This window comes from Marmota marmota, unplaced genomic scaffold (genome assembly GCF_001458135.2).
Source record: "Marmota marmota marmota unplaced genomic scaffold, marMar, whole genome shotgun sequence".
Classification (NCBI taxonomy): Eukaryota; Metazoa; Chordata; class Mammalia; order Rodentia; family Sciuridae; genus Marmota; species Marmota marmota.
In genome coordinates, this window is record NW_026000185.1 from 636,234 (window position 1) to 655,968 (window position 19,735).

At 51.5% G+C, this 19,735-nt stretch overlaps 1 protein-coding gene across 1 annotated transcript in view; it reads right to left on the reverse strand.

The window, feature by feature from the left end:
- Clec16a (C-type lectin domain containing 16A) overlaps positions 1–19,735 on the reverse strand; it is a 186,260-nt gene that overhangs the window by 106,882 nt on the left and 59,643 nt on the right. The window contains exons 13-15 of the mRNA XM_048790048.1: positions 12,840–12,969; positions 10,442–10,542; positions 755–1,046 (exon numbers count right to left, since the gene is read on the reverse strand). Coding sequence (XP_048646005.1) covers positions 755–1,046; positions 10,442–10,542; positions 12,840–12,969 — 523 coding nt within the window. The remainder of the gene's footprint in view (positions 1–754; positions 1,047–10,441; positions 10,543–12,839; positions 12,970–19,735) is intronic.

Consider the following 19,735-nt stretch of genomic DNA (forward strand, 5'->3'; position numbering starts at 1 on the left):
TGACACCTGTGATGCCCCCCAGGCCATGGTCCAGTGCCCCAGGCCCTCCTGCTCACTGTCACGGCCACACTCTGCCCTAGCCACTGCTCCTGGGACTCGGGAGGCTCCTGGCTGCACTCGCAACCTCCGCCTCTGGCCTGCAGTGCCCTGAGCCCACCCCACGGGCTATTCCTGACTCTGCATCTCAGTGTTCTCTCTCCACCAGGCCAACGGTGCAGCTGGCCCTTGACCTTCAGCTTACTCTAGTGACCTCTCTCCTCCTCTTTGCAGAGAACTGGCCTTGTGATCAGGGGATCTCGGCCTTGCCAGTGTTGTTGCTCTGAGACAGATCACTCTGGGCTGTGGGGGCTGCAGAGTGTATGACAGGGCGTTTAGCAGCCTTTACCCACCAGATTCCAGTAGCATTCTTAGCTGTGATGACCAAAAATGTCTCTAGACATTGTCAAACATCCCCTGAGGGGCAAGATCACCCCAGTTGAGAAACACGGAGCTCGGTCACTCCACTTGCTATTCCTAGTGCCACCTTCTTGCAGATCAGTATTGGCCCAAATTGCAGAATCAGGCTGCCCAGTGCAGGCCCTGGCGACGCTGAGTGCTGTCTACAGCACCTCATTCAAACCTCCCACCCGACTTCACTCACAACCCGGCCTTGGCCACCCAGAGAAGAGCCACAGACATGGACAAACTGGTAAGAGAAGGGCCGGGTGTAGAAGGAGAAGGCAGAGATGGTTACTCTCGGGGTGGGGAAGGAGATCAGGAGATGACCAGCTGTGGGTGGCTCAGGGGCAGAGGGAGTGGCTGAGATGTGCCTGGACTTGCGACAATCCAGGTCCAGATTCCAGGGCTCAAGGTGCCCAGTCTGGGGCCTGTTCCCTCTGACTCCAGGGTGCTGTGGACAGATAACCCCCCGCCCTGGCAGGCACCTGGCTGGGCAGCATTGTTCATGATCCTGATGAGTCTTTCGGTCAGCAGGTGGTTATAGGTGGTCTTCTCAGCTTCATTTGGCACCGGCAGCTGGATTCGCTCTAGTTTTTCAGGATCTATGCCTGCAACGGGAAACAGGAAACATGGAGGCAGCTGCTGGGGCAAGGAGCCACATCCACCCCACCATTCCTGGACCCTGTCACTCGTGTTGTGGCTGGCATGCAGGGGTCCTCAGAACACTCTGTCCAGCACATGAATACTCTTGACACCTGTGATGCCCCCCAGGCCATGGTCCAGTGCCCCAGGCCCTCCTGCTCACTGTCACGGCCACACTCTGCCCTAGCCACTGCTCCTGGGACTCGGGAGGCTGCTGGCTGCACTCGCAACCTCCGCCTCTGGCCTGCCGCCTTCCTGAGAGAACCCCTCTTCCCAAAAGGGCCACAGAGCAGGCTTTCCTCGGCCACCTGTGGTCCCTCTTCGTGACTGCTATCAGGCCTGGCTGCTGCCTGTACCATAACTTACGTAAATATGTTAGAATGTTCTTTCCATGGATATTGTCAGTGGGAACCACTAACAGAAGACTCTGCACACAGGGAGCCAGCTGTCCCACACTGTCACTGTCAGATTCAAAGGGCTGGGTTGATCCTCAACAGGAACGGGGCAGCAGGACCACGCTGCGGTGGCGCTAGCAAGAAAGGGACCAGCTAACCCTTCAGAGCAGGAGGGTGCATATACGACGGGACTAACGGAGCAGAGGCAAAGCTACCATCACGTTCTCCAGTGGGAAACTGACACACCTAAAGGACAGAGATGAGGCAGGAGGTGGCGGCAGGGAGGGGGGGAGCGAGGGGAGGGAGGGGGATGGGCAAGTCTGTGACTAAAACTAAAACTGTGCTGTCGTTTTCCTGATGACCCCTGTCAGGGCTACCAGGACAGTCCAGGCCTGGACATGACCTCCAGCTCCCAGCCTCTCACCCAACGTGGCTCTTGAAAAAAATACGCTGTAGGGCAACACTTCGCTAGAAGGAGCTTGGAGACCCCGGGCTGTCTGTGCTGGCAGCACGTCTCTTCCTGTCACTGCACATGAAAGGGGGAAGGTGGCGCTTCTCGGAACTCTTGAAATACGGCTCCTGGAGAAGCAGACAGCAGCCGTTCATTCAGAGCCTGACAACCCAGCGAGGAGCACGGAAGACCGACTGTGGGGTCCTCGCTGGCTCCGCACACGTGATGGAGGAAACCGTGACAATGCATCTTGCTTTATTGAGTCCTTCCAGGTCTGCGTGAGGGGTCAGTCATGCCAAGGAGAGGACATCGGCGAGGGACGGCCTGAGGCTTGGTGGCATGGGACTCTCCCTCCTACCCCTGTTAGTGTGGCTCTGCCAAGAAACCTCACTGCAGGGAAACTGCGCCTGTGCTCCCTTGCTGTGGAGGCTGACTGTCGGGCCTCCGGCGTCTGCCTGCTGGACGGCCAGGGGCTGCCGACTGAAGCTCCTGCACTTGTTTCTCCACAGACTTCAACACTGTCCAACGCTTCTCCACCCTTTCGCTTCTGGCCCTTTCGCTGGTCAGTGCATCTGGGCAAAAGCGCCCCGCTCCTCTGTCTCCTTATGACCCGAAGGCCAGGCCCTGCACTTCGAAGACAGCAGGCAGGGCCCAGCTGCTGGCTCCCTCTCCAACGTGGCCAGAGCCGCAGAGCCAGAGACAAGCAAAACGCAGCCAGGGTCTGAGCTTCCTTGAGGTCCGTTGCCTTTTCTATTACTGCCCCTACCCCTCCTTAGAATTTCTGGAAAATGACGAGATCTTTCTGTGACAAACTCTTTTCGTGACAGGAAGAAAAATGCTCTGAGGTCATCCCAATCTCTCCTAACTGATGGTCCCAATCTCTGGGAATGGGGGTGGGGATGTGAGTCAGAGATCGGGACATCAACCGGCCCAGAGTCCAAAGCCCAGTCATTTTCCTCTAGTGAGGAAACTCAGGCTCAGAATGGCTGAGCCTTCCCCCAGGTCACAGAGCAAACCAGAGGCACAGCTCCAGCCACTGCTGGATGGCGATTCCCAAGAGAGATGGGATCCAGATGGGGAGGGGTGTGCCCCCCCCATGACAGCCATGCACAAGGTGCCCCCCCTCTCCCGCTGACAACAGCCTCAGTCTTCAAGGCCTCCCTGCACCCTTGAACTCATCTCTCAGGAGAGGAAGCTGCAGGAGAAGAGGCCTGGCTGGGGAACAACTGTGGATACCTGGTCCCTTTGAACCTTAGTCTCCTCACCCATGAAACGGGAGTAAACACAGCAGCCACCCAGCCCCCAGTCCTGCAGTCAGGACCAAATGAGGAAGGCACAGGTCATGCTCCGTAAGTGCTGCCTGGCGTTACTGTGAACAGATGCAGACTGTGGTTTGAACACGGTACCGGGTGCCCACATCGTGGGGAGAGGACCCTTAGGAAAGGAAGGGGCGAGAAGAGAAGCCGCCACCTAACAAAGCTGAGATCGAGCTGGAGAAGGAGGCCTGGCGGCGGAGGCTGCTGGCTGGTCTGGGGCTGCTCCGGGGACCAGCTGCCCCCTGGGTCCTGAGGATGAACAGGCGTCAGCCTGGAGCTGGACAGGAGAGCCAGGACGTGCCACACCAAGGCCTGAGAGAGCTTGGGGAGGGCTGGGATGAGGCGCTGGGACGAAGGGGAAAGGGAAGGCAGCCTCAGGTGCCAGGAGCCTGGAAGGGGACTGCTGGAGAGGCGGCATGACTTGGCGGGGCTCCGCCGACTTCTGGGGCCTCCCTGCCCCCAGTTGCTCAAGGTGGTCGCCCAGCTTCCGTGGGAGGAAGTGTGACACACAGTGAGCAGGTAGGGGAAGAGAGAGGGGAGGCGGTTCCTCCACCAGCCATGGAGACAAGGGCCAAGTGCCGTCCACAGGACACACGGCAAACTGTGAGAACCCTTCTGGCACCTCGGTTCCCCCCAAGGCTCCTTCTGGGCCAGGTGCCTCATTTCCTCAGGCCCACTCTCCCTTTCTCTTGCCACAACCTCTGAAATCCGACTTCTCTGGCTTATTCCACCCTGACCCTCAGTTTTCAAGGCCTATGTAGCAACTGAACCCCAGGGACATTCTGGCCACCACAGAGAGCAGTCGCTGGCCCTTGATGGAGAGCTTCTCACGGGGCCTCGTTGTTTACCCAAGTGCTCACTCTAAACAAAAGGAGGCCAGGTCTGGGTGAAGGGAGGTGCACTGGGGGGGAAGAAGGGGAGATTCCACTCGAGGGGGTCAGGGAGGCCGCGGGGCAGCGCGGTAGTGGAGGACCTGCCTGCCTAGCACAGGTGCAAGGGCCTGGGTAAGCCGAGCTTCCCTCTAGAGTAAGCACGTGCGCATGTGCAAGGCTTTCTCCAACCCTTGCGAGGCCACGTGAAGCAGGTAATCAGGTCTCCATTCTACACGAGGAAACTGAGGCCCAGGAGGAGGTCAGGCAGAGAGCAGAACAGGCGCCGGGTCTGAACGCGGTTTGACTCCCGGCCGCCTTCCGCCCTCTCTGCCCTGCCACGGGAGCCTTGCTCGTCACAGTCTCTGTCTTCCCGCACCTGCTCACAGTGTGTCACACTACCTAGCTGTGCTCTCAGTATGAGGACAACAGGCCACAAAGGTTTGATGGATGCACAAGGTTCTGAAGGAGACGACTAATTTGATCAAGTACAGCCTGCTATAAAAATGGACGGACAGGATCAGACACATTTCAAAACGGGGCAAACAGGGCATGAGGCGGGCGCTGCCATCTGACGGCTACGGCAGCCCACAGGAGGCTGGGAGGAGAGGACCGCATCAGCGGCAGTGGGTACCCATGGAGCATGTAGCCATGGGCAAGGGAACACAGACCTGACTCTCATTTCCGTTCCTATAGCAAGCATTGCATCCTCACTTCTATTTTTAGAAAGGCATTTAATTTGTGGAAAAGCATTTGATTTGGGTTTTTTAATTACCTGCCTAAAACAAAATGGTGCCCAACAGTTCAGAGTGAACAGGTCAACGTCACTGTATGACAGGGACATGCATGTGAAGTCAGAAGGCCTGCGTGCCGAGCGTGAGGACACACTCACACCCTCATACATACAGATGCACACATGTGCTGTGGTTTTCGGTGGTGGAAAGGTAGGCTTTGTGGCAAACCCCAACAGAGCTCCTCTGCTAGTCATTTCCCTTTGACTGAATGAACACTGTGAATAGTGTCTTCCTCCTTGTCAGTTCTCAAGTCTCGGCAAGAGACACGTTCCAAAGAATCCCTCATGCACTTCACATGGCCCAGCAAGATGCACTGGCTGCTTCTGACTTCCAGCAAACCACATGCCGCCTTAGTCCTTCCTGCCAGGGGCCTCAGGGTCATAGTCTGTGCTGACCCAAAGGGTCAAAACAGGTGTCCCCTTTTCACAGAGCTGCAGGAAGGGGAGTGCTCCCAGCTAGCTGAGTCGAAGAATCCACCGCAGAAGGGAAGGGCGTGCGTGACACCCCCCACCCCCAACACACACGGTCAGTAACTAGTTATGGAGCTTCCCCTCGAGTCCCGATTTCTGGATTCCTCCCGCTCAGGGCTGGGGTGGAAAACACCCATACTGAACCTACATAAAAGGAATCAGCAGGAAACCTGGGTAAAGAGATCACGGGAACACCAGGTAAGCAATGTTCAACATTTTTCTATTTCTTCTGACCATGTACCAACTCCTTGGCTGCAGTCACACAAGTGCTGCCAGTTTTGGAAAACTGTAGACCAGCTATTTCGAAAGCTGACCAGATGTCTGGCCAATTTCCAGTGTAATTCCAGTTCTGATTGTGTGTCAGCCCAGATCCAGGGCAGCGTGGGCCGCTCTGCCTGGTGAAAGCCTCCCTTATCCTATACCTTTCACCTTCCCATACTGCTCCTCCAGGTTCCAGTAACTGCTCAGCAAAATAAGACACAAAGGCCGAGATTCCACCCGGTAAACAAGGGGACCGAGGGGCAGGAGTAGGGGCATCTCCCACTCATGCCCGCCCTTGCACCAGGGCTGGTGGACTTCAGCGAGACTGTGTTTTCTATTACAGATGCGAACAGAATTCGTTATGTGGCCCAAGTGACTCATGACAACTGCCTTCCTCGACCAAGCCACCCTGTCCACTGCGGGATGTGCATTCTGGTGCAGCACCTCAGCTGTTATGGTTTAGTGGAAAGCCTGAGCTCACATTTGGCTTCATTAACATTGCTTTTATGTTACAATTGTCTTATGAGAAAAAATCTGTTTGAAAGAGGGACCTGCTTAGCGGGTAAGGTCTGAAAGAGAGAGGCTGGGGGTCAAGTACAGCCAACCGGAAGGCCACAGTGGCTGGCCAGCATGGAAGGTCACCTAGCTATGGGACACCACAGAGTCTTGGATGGGCACTGCCTCAGTAGTGAGGACCTTGCTAGCCCCAGACTAAAGGCTGGGCCATTCTACCTAAGCTTTAAACTCAGCCTCAAAAAGAAGCAAGTTAACTCTAAGTAACTTACCACAAGCCCCAGAATACTTTAATGAAGAATCCAACAGTGTGCAATTCTTAACTGTCAATCAATCAAAAATTATCAGACATGTAAAAACAATAATGACAATAAAATGGTAGGGGAGAATATGACCTCAAATCAAAAGAAAAAAAAATCAATAATAAAAACAGAACTAGTAATCACAAAAGTGACAAAATAGATAAGAAATCAGAAGGGAAACTATAAAATAACTTCAACTGAATGAAAATAAACTATATGTATATATGATTATACACACATGCACACACACACACACACACATACACATATATATATACATAAATTTATTGGATGCAGCTAAAGAAGTGCTTAGAAATTTACAGCATCAAAATCCTATAATAAAAGAAAAAAAAAGGTTAAAAACCAAGGACTATTGCAGAGAGGGTTAGACTGGAAGGGAACAGTGTAAAATGTTTTGGATAATAGACTTTTTTAATTATCCTGTTTATGGTGGTTAATGTGAAAATCCAAGTGTGTTAAAATGCACAGAACTACAGATCCCAAATAGTTAATTTTACTTTGAATTAATTTAAAAAATAAAATAAACTTGCTAGCTTAAGAGGTCAATGAACTAAGCTTCTCCCTTAAGAAACTATAAAAAGAAGAATAAATTAAATCTAAAATAAGATTTAAAAAAAGTAAAAAACAGGGCTGGGGCTGGGGCTCAGTGGTAAAGCACTTGCCTCGCATGTGTGAGGCACTGGGTTTGATCCTCAGCACCACATAAAAAAATAAAGATACTGTGTGTTCATCTACAACTAAAAATATATATATTAAAAAAGTAAAAAACCGAAATCAATGAAATAAAAAGAAAGACAATAGCTACCAGCAATAAAATTGATAATCTTTAGGCAAACTGATCAGGAAGAGCAAAATTATAATCTAAATTATCAGCACCAAGGATTAGAGGAAGGACAACACCACACACGATACGAGGCGTCGTACTATGAATGAGTTTGTGACAATAAGACAGTTTAGATGAAATAAATGACAACTTCCTTGAAAAATACACACCACTGAAGCTTACTCAAGAATAAACAGAGAACCTTAAATATTCCTGCATCTAATGAAGAAACCGAGAGGTTGAAAACTTCTCCTCATAGGAAACTTCAGGCCCAGATGGCTATACTGGCCAGGAACTACTTAAATAAGAAACGATCCTAGTTCTGCGAAATTAACTCCAGAAAATCAAGGAGGAAGGAATATGTCCCCTCATCCCATAAGGTAAGCATAACCCCAACAGCAAACTCAGACAAGAAGACTACAGTACCATTCAGGTACACACATACAAAAATCCTTAACAAAGTTCTAGCAAGTCAAATCCAACACTGTACGTAAAGTACCACATTAGGTGGCATTAACCTGAGCTGACCACCATGGATCAGAGCTTCCTAGAGAAGGTGGCTTCTGGGTGGACCTTGACAGACAAGCAGAATCCTAATTAGGTGATGATGCTGGTAAGAGAAAATGGCAGGATTCCCCAAGAACCGGTGGGTGTAAAAAGCTCCTGTTCTTGGGAACAGTCCCAGACACAGGGCTGAGCCCTCAGGACCCCCAGCCAAAACTGACTATTCCAGCGTTAGACCCACTACCAAGCTGAGCCATCAGATTTCTTGCCCAAGAATTTGAAACGGAATGGAAAGAGATTCCAGCCTGGGATCAGCTGCTTTTCAGCAACCACCGGGGTCCTGTGAGCAGCTCCAGAGGCCTGCTGTAGGCTTTCCCTTCAAGCTTAACTATTGAGACAGTTTCTGTGGCTTGCAACCAAAAGAGGGTGGAGAGCCCCAGAGCACCATGACAGCCACCACGCTTCTTCTCTGAATGATTTACATCATCGCATAAAAATCTGAAAACCCCTGGGCCAGAGCCAAGAGCTGGGTGAAGGAAAGCCCTAAGAATCAGATCAAGCACGAAAGCCACCTACCTTGACTGGTACCGGACCCGACATGACTGTGCAGAAGGGTGGAGGTAAAGGGAGAGGGGCGGCACTTCAGGCTTCTGAGTGGGAAAAACCCATGTCAAAGCTCTCAATAAAGAGATCACCTGGCAGTGCTACCGGGGATGAATTATAAAATGGCACGTGCTTGACCCTTCTGGGAGGCTGATGACAACTGTCCAGGCCTGAGACAATGGCCACTGGAATGACAGGCCCAGACCTTGCTTGCTTCCGCGTCTTGGTTCTCACCTCCCACCTGGCTTAGAGGCAGGCACTGGGTGGACACTCAGAACTTAAGTCTGCTGGTGACACGGGCTGGAAAGAGAGGACTGAAGGAATCTGATATGTGCTAGAGCAAAGGAGGGAAAGAGCTAAACGCCATGCCTTTCGAGTTTGTTGGCCACTGCAACTAGACAGGAGTGCAGAAATGTTCATCTATGGGGTGCTAGCACACAGTGTCAGGGTGTTCTGAAAGCACCCAGGTAAGCATCCCCAGCACACAGCCAGCAGGAGTCCAGGCTACAGAGCTGGCATGGGTGGGGGAGCCCGGGGAGCGGCGGGCAACCACGGTAGGAGCCAGCAGGCCCCGTGGAGTTTGGTCTCCTTCCAGGAACTGAGGCCCCACGGTGCCAGCTGCCGAGCCAGGAGCTGGTGGGGGGACTTCAGAAGCCACTGGAAACCCTATGTACTCCCACTTGGGTATCAGAGGTATCTTTTTTGAAAAAAAAAAAAAAAAAAGATGAGAAACTGGTAGCATGAATCATGTTTGAAAAGGAAAGTTGGGACATTAAACAGGGATGAGAGGTGGGAGGGAAAGGGAGAGAGAAGGTAAATTGCATGGAAATGGAAAGAGACCCTCAGAGTTATACAAAAGTACATACAAGAGGAAGTGAGGGGAAAGGGAAAAATAATACAAGGGGGACAAATGAATGTCAGTAGAGGGGGCAGAGAGAGAAGAGGGGAGGGGGGATAGTAGAGGATAGGAAAGGCAGCAGAACACAACAGACACTAGTATGGCAACATGTAAATCAATGGATGTGTAACTGATGTGATTCTGCAATCTGTATATGGGGTAAAAATGGGAGCTCATAACCCATTTGAATCAAAGTGTGAAATATGATATATCAAGAGCTTTGTAATGTTTTGAACAACCAACAATAAAAATAAAAAAAAAAAAAAGAAAGAAAGAAAAGGAAAGTTGGGGGAGAGGGTGGGAAGAAACTCTCATCACTGTATGTTTCACCACTTACTTCTCACGATCAGCAATGTAAACAGTTATGTCAATATGCTTTAGAGTCCGTAGTCAGAGGCTTATAAAAACCAACTCCGCCTCCTCCCCAAAGGCTTATGAGATACCTCTGAGGCGGACTTGAAGTAATGTCTCATCTATGCCCAGCCGAGCTCTGGGAAGGGGCCAGAGGGAATATTCCAGAATCCTCCTGAGGAGATTCTGATGTGGAGGTTTCCTAAGTGCCCTGTCAGGCCAAGTAGGCCAACACCAGGGCTGTCCCCAGCAGTGGCGGTGACGGAAAATCCCAGTGGACTATCAGCTCCAGAGGGGCTGGGCCTGGCCACGCAGCCTCAGCAGGGGAAGCCAGAGACCACGCCTTTCTTCAGAAAGGAAACCCACGTTTCCACAAAATCCACCCAGGTTTATTTTAGCTCTGAACCCACAGCAAGAACACCGAGCATTACAAATAGCAAAACCAAGGTTACAGTGTGACTGGCTTCAGTTCTGACGCTGGGAAAGCAGTCCTTAGTAAGGCAGCTGCAAAGCCAGGGTGGACAGAAAGCCACAGCGTGAAGACAGTCCCACTGGTGAGACAGTGAACACTCAGACCTCTCCCCGTGTTGTGAGTCACCAATTCCTGGGGCGTCAGTCTGTGCTAAAACACCTGAGAAACCCGGAGGAAGACTAAAGAGCAGTTTTACAGAAGCTGCCCGTGGAAGCCAGAAAGGAAATTCCTCCCCAAAGCCCTCTCTTCCCTCTGTGCAGAGGGAGGGACGCTGCCGAGTGGCCAGTGGCGGGCGGAAGGGGACAGAAGTGCACCCACCTTTGTTATGGGACATGGCGTACAGGAGGCAGAGCACGAAGAGGGCATGGTAGTCGTCGTCGGGGCTGTCCAGGGCGTGGAACACCATATCCAGGAAGGGTCTGGAGGAGACAGGGAGGAGCATGAGCCTCGTGGCACAGAAGGACGTCTCCCCTCTCGTCCACTCACAGGGCGCCAGCAGACCTTGCTCTCACAGCGCTGCGCTCTGAGGCCGTTCCACTGTGGGGACTCTACTCTATGCCCAGGCAGCACCAGGCACTGGGGAGCCTAGAACAGATGAAATGGACACTACAAATGGAAACTGCTGTCTTCAGGGGAAACTGACCAGAAAAGAGTGTCTTGTCACTCAACCACCTTTCACCAGATGTCCTGACACTGGGAACAATGACACCAAAGTTCCAGCTCTTTGCCTTCCTGTGCCAGTTAGCAGAGACAGGAAACGACACACATCATGACTTCAAGATGATGAACACAGGGCCGCGTGACACAGAGTAGGACCACACAAGGGCCAGGCAACAGTGGGGACCAGCTGAAGGACGGCGACTCTCGCGCCACACTTCTTGGTTCAAATTCTGACCCTGCCTCTTCACAGTCGCAGACCCTGGGCAAGCCGCTTCCCAGCTCCCCTCTCCCACCTGGAAAAGGGCAGAACCTGCAGGGTCACGGTGAAGAGCACATGCAAGGGGGACTCCAAGGCAGGGAGCGGGGCCAGCACTGTGGAAGGGCCAACAGCGGGCAGCTGCTATCTCTGTCTTTAATATCCCAAGGGCACTGCGCCACAATTTCCTTTTGGCAGGGTACTGGCATAGGGATTTCGGGGACCGACGTTCCCTGACTGAAGAACCCACTGGGAGGTCTGTGGCCCCTGATGCTCTGTGGGTGAGCTCTAAATAGTGGCTGCAATACTGGAAATCGCACATCCCAAATGCCACCCTTTCAAGGTAATGACTCTTCATACAAGGATGACTCTAGATACCAGGTTGAGACCAAGAGACCAGAGCACCCGGTGAGTGACCCAGGGCACAATTAACCCCTAGAGGGTCACACACGCAGTTATCAATCCTGAGCGTCTAGGGGAGTGAGCCCGGGAGAACAGTCGCTGCGTAATCTTTCAAACTCTTTTGAATTCTGAACTCCATAGATACACCATCGATGCAAAATGTTAAATTAAAAAAATGCAAAAGAAAAAAAAAAACGTATACTGGCTATAGGATTTCAAATAAACATGAAAAAAAAAAAAAAACATTTAAAGGGGACACTGACATTTGGACTCCATGTCTCTGGAGCCCCAGATGAGGCACCAACTTTCCTCTGTTAATAGTTTTGCCATGTGTAGGTGGGGTTTCCACAAGTTTCCAGTGATAACTTCAATACTTAAGAGCAAGAGAAAGTACAAACCATTTTTTGTAAACCAGGTGCTTGAAATTTTGATTATAATTTTGGGAATAATCTGAATAACCCAGCACGAGAGCAGGAAGGATATGCTTTATGCAATGAAGTATCACGAGGCCACCAAGCACTTGATTCATAAAGAGTACAGATGATGAAGTGGAAAAGATGCTCAGGCTTGATATTAGATGGAAAAGGAAGGATAAAGAGTGACAGGCACGTTTTGCTTATCTCTTATCAGTCGTTCAGTGCCAGTTTCCTGGGAATTCTGCCTGGGAAAAGAGGGCACAATTCCCAGGAAACTGGCACTGAACGACTGATAAGAGATAAGCAAAATGACGATAACAGTGGCCTTTGAACATTAGGATCAGGGACAATTTTTGTTCCTTCTTATACTTTTTAAGATTTTTTTTTCACATTTTCTGAATGTATATCACTTTCATACCTTTTTTAAATTTAATTTTTGATTTTTTTTGGTAGCAGGGACTAAACCAGGAACACTGACCACTGTGACATCCCAGTCCTTCTCATTTCTTAGTCTAAGAGTCTCACTAAGTTGCTGAGGCTGGGCCTGAGCTTGCCAGCCTCCCCCTGGGGCTCTGCAGTCACTGGGATCACAGGCCGGTGCCACAACACCTGGCTCAACACATTTTTTTAAAAGAAAAGAAACAATGTTTTGAATGTTTTTAGTTGGTTAGGTCCTATACTTAACCCTGAATTCAGACAGAGCCCATAATTATACAAGAAATATAAGAACAGTTCCACTTTCTACTCTGCTGCATCTTTGGGCAAGTAGGTCAATGTCCAGATTCACTCTATGACCTGGAGAACAAGTAGCCATCTTCCCTCGCTCTCAGCATGCTCCTGCCTCAGCGCTGGGAAGTGAGGAAAGAGGGCTGCCTCAGNGGGGGTCCCGTATGCTGGCCATCCTCTCTCCAAGGGGTGAGGTCCAGGGCCCCTGACCTCCCTGCTGCCCCTGCTCCTCCTCCCTGAGCCGAGCCACACACACCTGCTCCACTGCACGCCCGCAGAGCACGTGGCCGCAGCGCTCTTCTCCTCGTCGGTGGTGTTCTGCTCCTGCAGGGAGGAGCTGGCGGCCAGCTCTGAGAGCTTGCGCTCCATGATCACCATCTCGATCTCTGCAAGAGACGTGGACACTGATGAGCCCAGAGGGCTTTACAGACCTAGAAGCGTAGACATAAGCAGTTAGAAAATCAGCACGCGCACGTCACTCCTAACAGGTCCAGCAGATGTTCAGCAGCTCAGCACCGGCACCAGCACCAGGCTGGGGAGAAGCAGGACGGCCAGAACCGCTCACCTTAGCAACACCAGGAAACATGACCCTAATCTGAACAACAAAATACTATTTGCAATCATTTATTTTATTTCATGATTTTAAAAAGGTATTTTACTTTATCGATACCACATTTCCTTCCCAAAGGATCTGCGGCAGCTTAGAAGACAGGACATGTGGTTACAAAGACCTGACCAACCCACGGCAGCGTGTGAAGCTGCCGACAGCACACAGGAGCTGTGTCCTCCTTTCCGCTCTCCTTCTGGAAGGCACCGGGAGGCTAGGAACCTCATTTCACATTTTCCGAGTGACGTATAGCAACGACTTAAGCATGATGTGCATTTCTGTTTTCAGAAAAAGCTGGGGACCTCTAGAGAAAAACATCTGGAACTAAAGGTGGACAGCTGGGCTTCCAGGGGTCCCTGCCATAGAACCTCGTTGTGAGGACAAGGACTTTCTCAGCCAGTGTCTGAACGCAGGTACAGACCGCTTCCCCCATAACAGGAGACGCAATGGGGAGGGAGAGACGAGCTGGGGAGGGGGAGACGAGGAGAGAAACCTGGGCTGTTTCCAGGGGCTGAGTGAGTGCACCTGGGGCTCCACCGTGGCCCCCACCCTCGGGCCTCCTAGCTGGCCTCTGCATCCTTCCTTGGACCCCTTGTTTTCTCCACACCAACCTGAGGGATTTGTAAATGGAATTAGCTGATGTCAATCTCTGTTCTGAAACTCCTGGTGCCTGTCCACTCTATTCCGGGTAAAATTCACAGGGCATCCCGGCTGGCCCCTCCACCTCCGCCCTGTGGGCACCCCACACTCCAGGTGAGGCAGCTTTCTATTGCTTCTCAATGCCCTAAGCTTCTTGTGCCCCAGGGTCTCTGTGCAGCTATTCCCTCTGCCCGAGAGGCTCTTGCCCTTGGTCTTCTCTGCACAGGTGTGACTCAGTGACGCCCTCTGACGCTCAGCTCAAATGTCGTTTCCCAAGATGTCCTTTCCACCTGCTTTTCATTTACTTCCTTTTAAATGATTAGCTGCATATTTTGCTCAGATTTCATTTCTTTTTCCCAACTTTTTTTTTTTAAGTTTTAAATGACCACAAGACCTTCATTTTATTTATTTTTATGTGGTGCTACAGACTGAACCCAGTACCTCACACACACGTGCTAGGCAAGTGCCTCTACCCTGGCCCCGGCCCCCAGCCCTACTCTGTGGTAGGGTCCCTCCTACCTTGTCAGGGGTAAATCCTCTAGGCCTGACACTTTCTCAGATTTTCCTTGATCTTGAGACCTTGGCAGTCTGATCAGGGACTTTAAGAAGTCCCTCATCCTGGGTTGACCTGATGCTTTTCTGACAATTTGACTGAGGTGAGGTTTGGGGAGAGGAAGATGACAGAGAAGTGTGCTTCTCACAGCGTCGTCTCCAAGGGACACACTAGCAACATGGCTAAAGATGCTGATGTTGCTGTTGCGCGTTTAACAAGCTAACCTTCATCAGTGTCCCCACTGCCAAGTTCCTTTTCCTCTCTTCCATACCACGTTTAAAGAGTGGAGCTGTGTTCTACCTCCTTGGGTGTCCACATAAACTATTTGCAGTTATTCTACCCAGGGGATTTGTCCTCTCCACCTTTACTTTGATTTTACTTAGTTTTTATAACTACCTGGATTTTATATTATCTGGTTTTTCCATTGTTCACTATCAGTGGACTGAGGCTTCGCAGGAGAAGCCGTCCCATCTGTCCTGTTCTTCCCGTATCTCCAGAGCCTAACCTAGGGGCTGGCAGAGCACAGGTGCACAGTGACTCTCTCTTGAGTGGACATATGGATGACTGCACTGACGGAGCCCAAGGAAGTTTCGGCAGTCAGCAGGGCAACGTGTTACTGTGGCTGTGACGTGTGGCAGGGGCGGTCCACAGCTGATTCAGATCTGTGATGGATGTGCACACAGTTTTCTTCCAGGAGACATCTGACCCCACCACTCTTCCTGGACTGTTAGTGGGACTGTGCGTGCAGCCCCTGGGGCGTGCAGGCCACACACCTGCCCCGGGCCTGGTCTCTGGGAGGCTCACTCTCCAGAATACCCTGCCCTTTTGATCTGAAGGCAATGCCACAGATGAGAGGCTCCCACGGGGTGGTCCCCATTACACGCTGAGAGCCAAGAATGACTTTTAAGTGGTCTCTGGACAAACTTTCTGTCTATATGGTTTCAGAGTTTTTTTTGTTGTTGTTTTTGTTTTTGTTTTTGATGGGCATTTTAAGAAAATTCTAGCCGTACAGAAAGTCATTCTTTGGTGCATATTAACACTTGAGTGAGGGTAAATTTAAGGAAAAAGCCAATTCAGAGAAAGCTGGGTCAGCAGCAGCCCAGACAGTGCAAGCACAACAGCTCCTCCGCTCCCTGCACGCTCCTGGCCCAGACGCCCGTGGCGCCCGGCCACCCCCGCTTCTCCAGTGGGGTCGGCTGCCCCAGGGGTTGCAAGATGACTCACTAGCTAGCAGCTCCTTTTACCGCTTTAACTGTCCTCATCCTTGATATGGCTACTTTGTGTGTTTTAAGCCATACATAGGATTAGCACAGTGATACAAATATGTATGATTTACCATGAATACACCTATATGCTCTTGGGAGATGCAGGCTTAGATCTCATATGTGTTTGCATCTACTGATAAAGCATGCCATCAAAGACATCGGAAGTCTACCAGGGAAACTGTGAAGCCAGCCTCCTGCCGACCGCTGACCTCACCAGCCACCACAGGCCATCTCCCCTGGGCTTCAAGTTCACTTCCCCAGGCACAGCCCTGCCCCTCCTGGCTGACATGGTGGGAACACAGTTCCCAGGACTCCTCAAGGTCACAGCAGCGAGCCCCAGTCCCTGGTGAAAGGGCCAAGCCTCCACCCGTCCTCCTTGCATCTTTTAATCTCCCTGGACCACACCAGAAGTCTGGGGCAGAGAAGTTCATCTATCCAGTGCTTGTTGGCTTTTTTTTAAAAGGAGCTCAACCTTTGTATTTCTGTAGAGCTGGGGAGGGAGCCCAGGGTCTCACACATGCTGGGCAAATGCACAACTAAACACAGCCTCAGTCCCTCCATGTTAATTTGAATGACAGCTTTGCAGGGCTTGCTGCCATGACGGCAGGTAAGAGCAGGTTGCTCCAGGTGGAAGCCGGTGGATGCCAAATGTTTCTACCCACAGGATGCCTCAGGCACTCCACTAACGACCCTTTTTGGAATCCTGGGGTTTCACAAAAATCTGCCTGAAAACCACTGGTTTGGTCCAAACCTGGACACTGTATCTGAGGAACAGCGCCCGGATGTCCAGTGGCTCTTGACACAGCTTCATGTGTGGCAAAGCCGGGACTGTCCCCACCCCTCACCCCTAAAAATGCAGGGTGAAAGCTAAAACTAGCCCCCTTGAGCCACATCACGCCCTGGCCCAGGACAAGGCCCTCTCCACACAAATCGAGGTCTGTGAATCTCAGCTGTGCCCCCCAGGCGCTCCCAGGGCACCCCACCTTCGCCCTCAAGCCAGCAGAGCTGTGGAAGGAGCTGTTCCTCTCAGATCAGTTTCCAGATGAGGGAGAATTTTTTATTTCTAGTTGTAGATGGATACAATACCGTTTTTTTATTTATCTGTCATTTATTTATTTGTCTATGTTTCCATGGTGCTGAGACTCGAAGCCAATGCCTCACGCGTGACCGGCAAGTGCTCTACCCCTGAGCCCCCGCACCCCCAGCCGTTTTGAACAATGCTATTCAACACTCTTAAGGTGCAGGTCTCACCTACGGGTGAAATGCGACCTAGGTGCAGAAGGGGCAGGTAGGAGGTTTGCGAGGAGGGTCTCCCCAGGTTCTCACTGCTCTGAAAGGGACACCACAGCCATCTTTGGAAGAGGATGCTGGAGAGGACCAGGCTGGCTGATGATTTAGGGTCTTGACGACCCCCTTGCCATGCTGCACCAGGTCTGGCGTGGTTCTGTGCTGCCTTTTGGGCCCCTTCTCCCACTTGTCCCTGCCGACACTGTCCCTGTGCTGGTGCAGCCCAGCTTTCCTCCCAGGGGCCACGTGCCACACTGCTGCCACCAAGGAGCAGTTCAGTGGGCTCATGTGGACTGATTTCCACAGGGACCTGGGGCTGATGACAGACCCTCAGAGGGGTCCACCTGACCTCGGTCGCAAGGTGAGTCACTTCTGCTTTGGAGCGTGGGGCTGCAGCGTGACCTAGCCCCACACCTCCACGCGTCTGCCTGTGTGCTCTCTGTCCTGCAGGTGCACTGCCTGCACAGCTTGTTTGATCATTTTATTCAGCTATCTTTTTCCACTTAAATGCAGTTTAAAAGAAAAGTTTAAATCACTATTCCAACCTTCAACCTAGCAGACCCACTAGGAGCAATTCATCTGGTAGATACACCTTCAACAACAGGAAAATGCATGTGTACAAGGGTAGTTAATGCAGTATTTTTATAACCCCAAAAAACTGGAAAGTCCCTAAACGTCCTGCAAAAGAGGTCGGTACAGGCACACGCAGCTGTTAAAGGAATGGGGAAGAGCCCTGTGGAGGGAGAGAGGGACTTCCAGAGCTACTGCCGAGCAGAAAGCGCACACACAGCCCACGGCCCTGTGGGCAAGCTGGCACGGACACCAGCCACCTCGACGCACTCGTGCTCACAGAAAGAAACAGAAGACAGACTGCAGACAAAGAAGGGGTGAGATGGAAGGCGTGTGGGAGGGGGACACACTGCTTTCAACACACCTTTTGGCTCAGTTGTGTTTGTTTTATACACTTTCACAGTTTTATATTTTGTAACATGTCCCATCTCGGTCTTCTGAAAGGACCACAACGCAAAGACGTCCCAGTAGCAATGAGAACACTTGGTGCCAGATCTTTCAACTGCCCATTGAAAGGAAACAGGGCTTTCCAGAGAAGTGGCTAATGGCAAGAATGAGCAGACGAGGTGCAAGATGAAGTGCAAGATCTCCACAGGCCAGGAAGGCAAGGGGGCTCACCACAAGGACACACAGCCAGCTGGGAAGGTCCCCATGGGCCCAGTCTGGGGCGACTTAAACACCAAAATCATTAAATAGAGCAATGAAATATAAACCATTAAAAAGATGAAGACCATGACCTTAAAAAGTAAATAAGAGAAGATGGGACCTCGCACAACGCAGTGACCAAGGCAGACTTTCCAACACGGAGAGCAGTCTGCTGCTGCAGAGCCGTCACTCTGTGATCGTCATGGTGAAGACTGGGTCAGGGGAGAACCATCAACGGATGTCAAAGCTAAGCAGGAATTGTGAAGAGCTGCATTATCTCAAACTGTCCCCCAGGACTGCTTACTAGTTGTAAAAAAAAAAAAAAGAGAAAGTTATTACGTGGTAGGGAAGCTTGCAACACATTAACCAGGTGACCAAAATGAGCATCACCAGAAAAGACAGAAGGATACCATGTGCCTCTTGATGTGACACCCTGAAAGGACACGGGCATCGCTCCAGCCAAGCATGCAGGACCACAGTCTAATCACAGGAAACGTCAGGCCTCACGGCACAAAGGAGCGGGGGGTCTGCAGTTTTCAAAACAGTCAGCACTGGGGCTGGGGCACAGGTCACCTTAGCACGTGATGCGTATGCAGGGCCCTGTGCTCCCTCCCCAGCACAAAGGGAAACCAATCCACAGAGAGAGAGACGCCAGGGCGGGGACGGGCTCCAGAGGTAAGAGGCTGGAGACTCGACAAGGGAAGGCACCACCAACCTGGACTCCCACACACACCACTAGAAAAACGGAGAGAAGGGAGGACGACGAAGCCGTGACTGTGGTGCAGAATGGCGACACCGTACCCAGCAAACGCACGCTGACACTTTAGGAGAAAAGGGACAGGATGGACGTAACTTGTTCCTCGAACAAGCAGGTGGAGGGGAGTGTGCCGAGAGCACAAGAGTCAGGCCGTCAACCTTCTGCTCTGCATCCCTCTGTGCTGTTTGAGTGTTTATAAGAACAACACCTGTGTGTTCCTTTTTTAATTACCGAGATCAGCAAAAATATTTCCATTTCAAAAACAAAACACGAACCAGAACAGCAACAGACAAGCACCATATGAGTCCACCTAGGTGAGGCCCCTCGAGTGGAAAGTCTAGGAGATGGAAAGTAGAGCAGTGGCTGCCACAGGTGGGGGCAGCGGATGGGGCATCTGTTGGGTACAGAGGTTCAGTTGTGCAAGAAGAGAGTTCCGGAGAGAGATGGTGGTGACAGATTTATAACCCTCGGGCACCACTGCACACTTAAAATGGCTAAGACGGCCAACCTGACGTTGGACGTGTGTCTTAAAAGGCAGCAAAGCCCCATCTCTCAACCAGCCGTCCGGGCAAGGCCGTGCAGGCCAGAAGAGGCCCGGGGGCCTTGGCACCCACGGACAATGACTTCTGCCTCGTGATGTGACGGCTCTGGTGCCCTCCTCGGCCTTCCACATCACAGCACAACCCGTCAACTCTCCCAGGGGGACATGTTCTAACCCGACTTCATTTGGTAGATGAAGTGCTTGTCAGGGACGTGGCAGGCATGACCTCCCAATGGCCTTTGAATTTACAAATTCAAGGATTTCTCAATCGGCCTCTGGGTACTATAC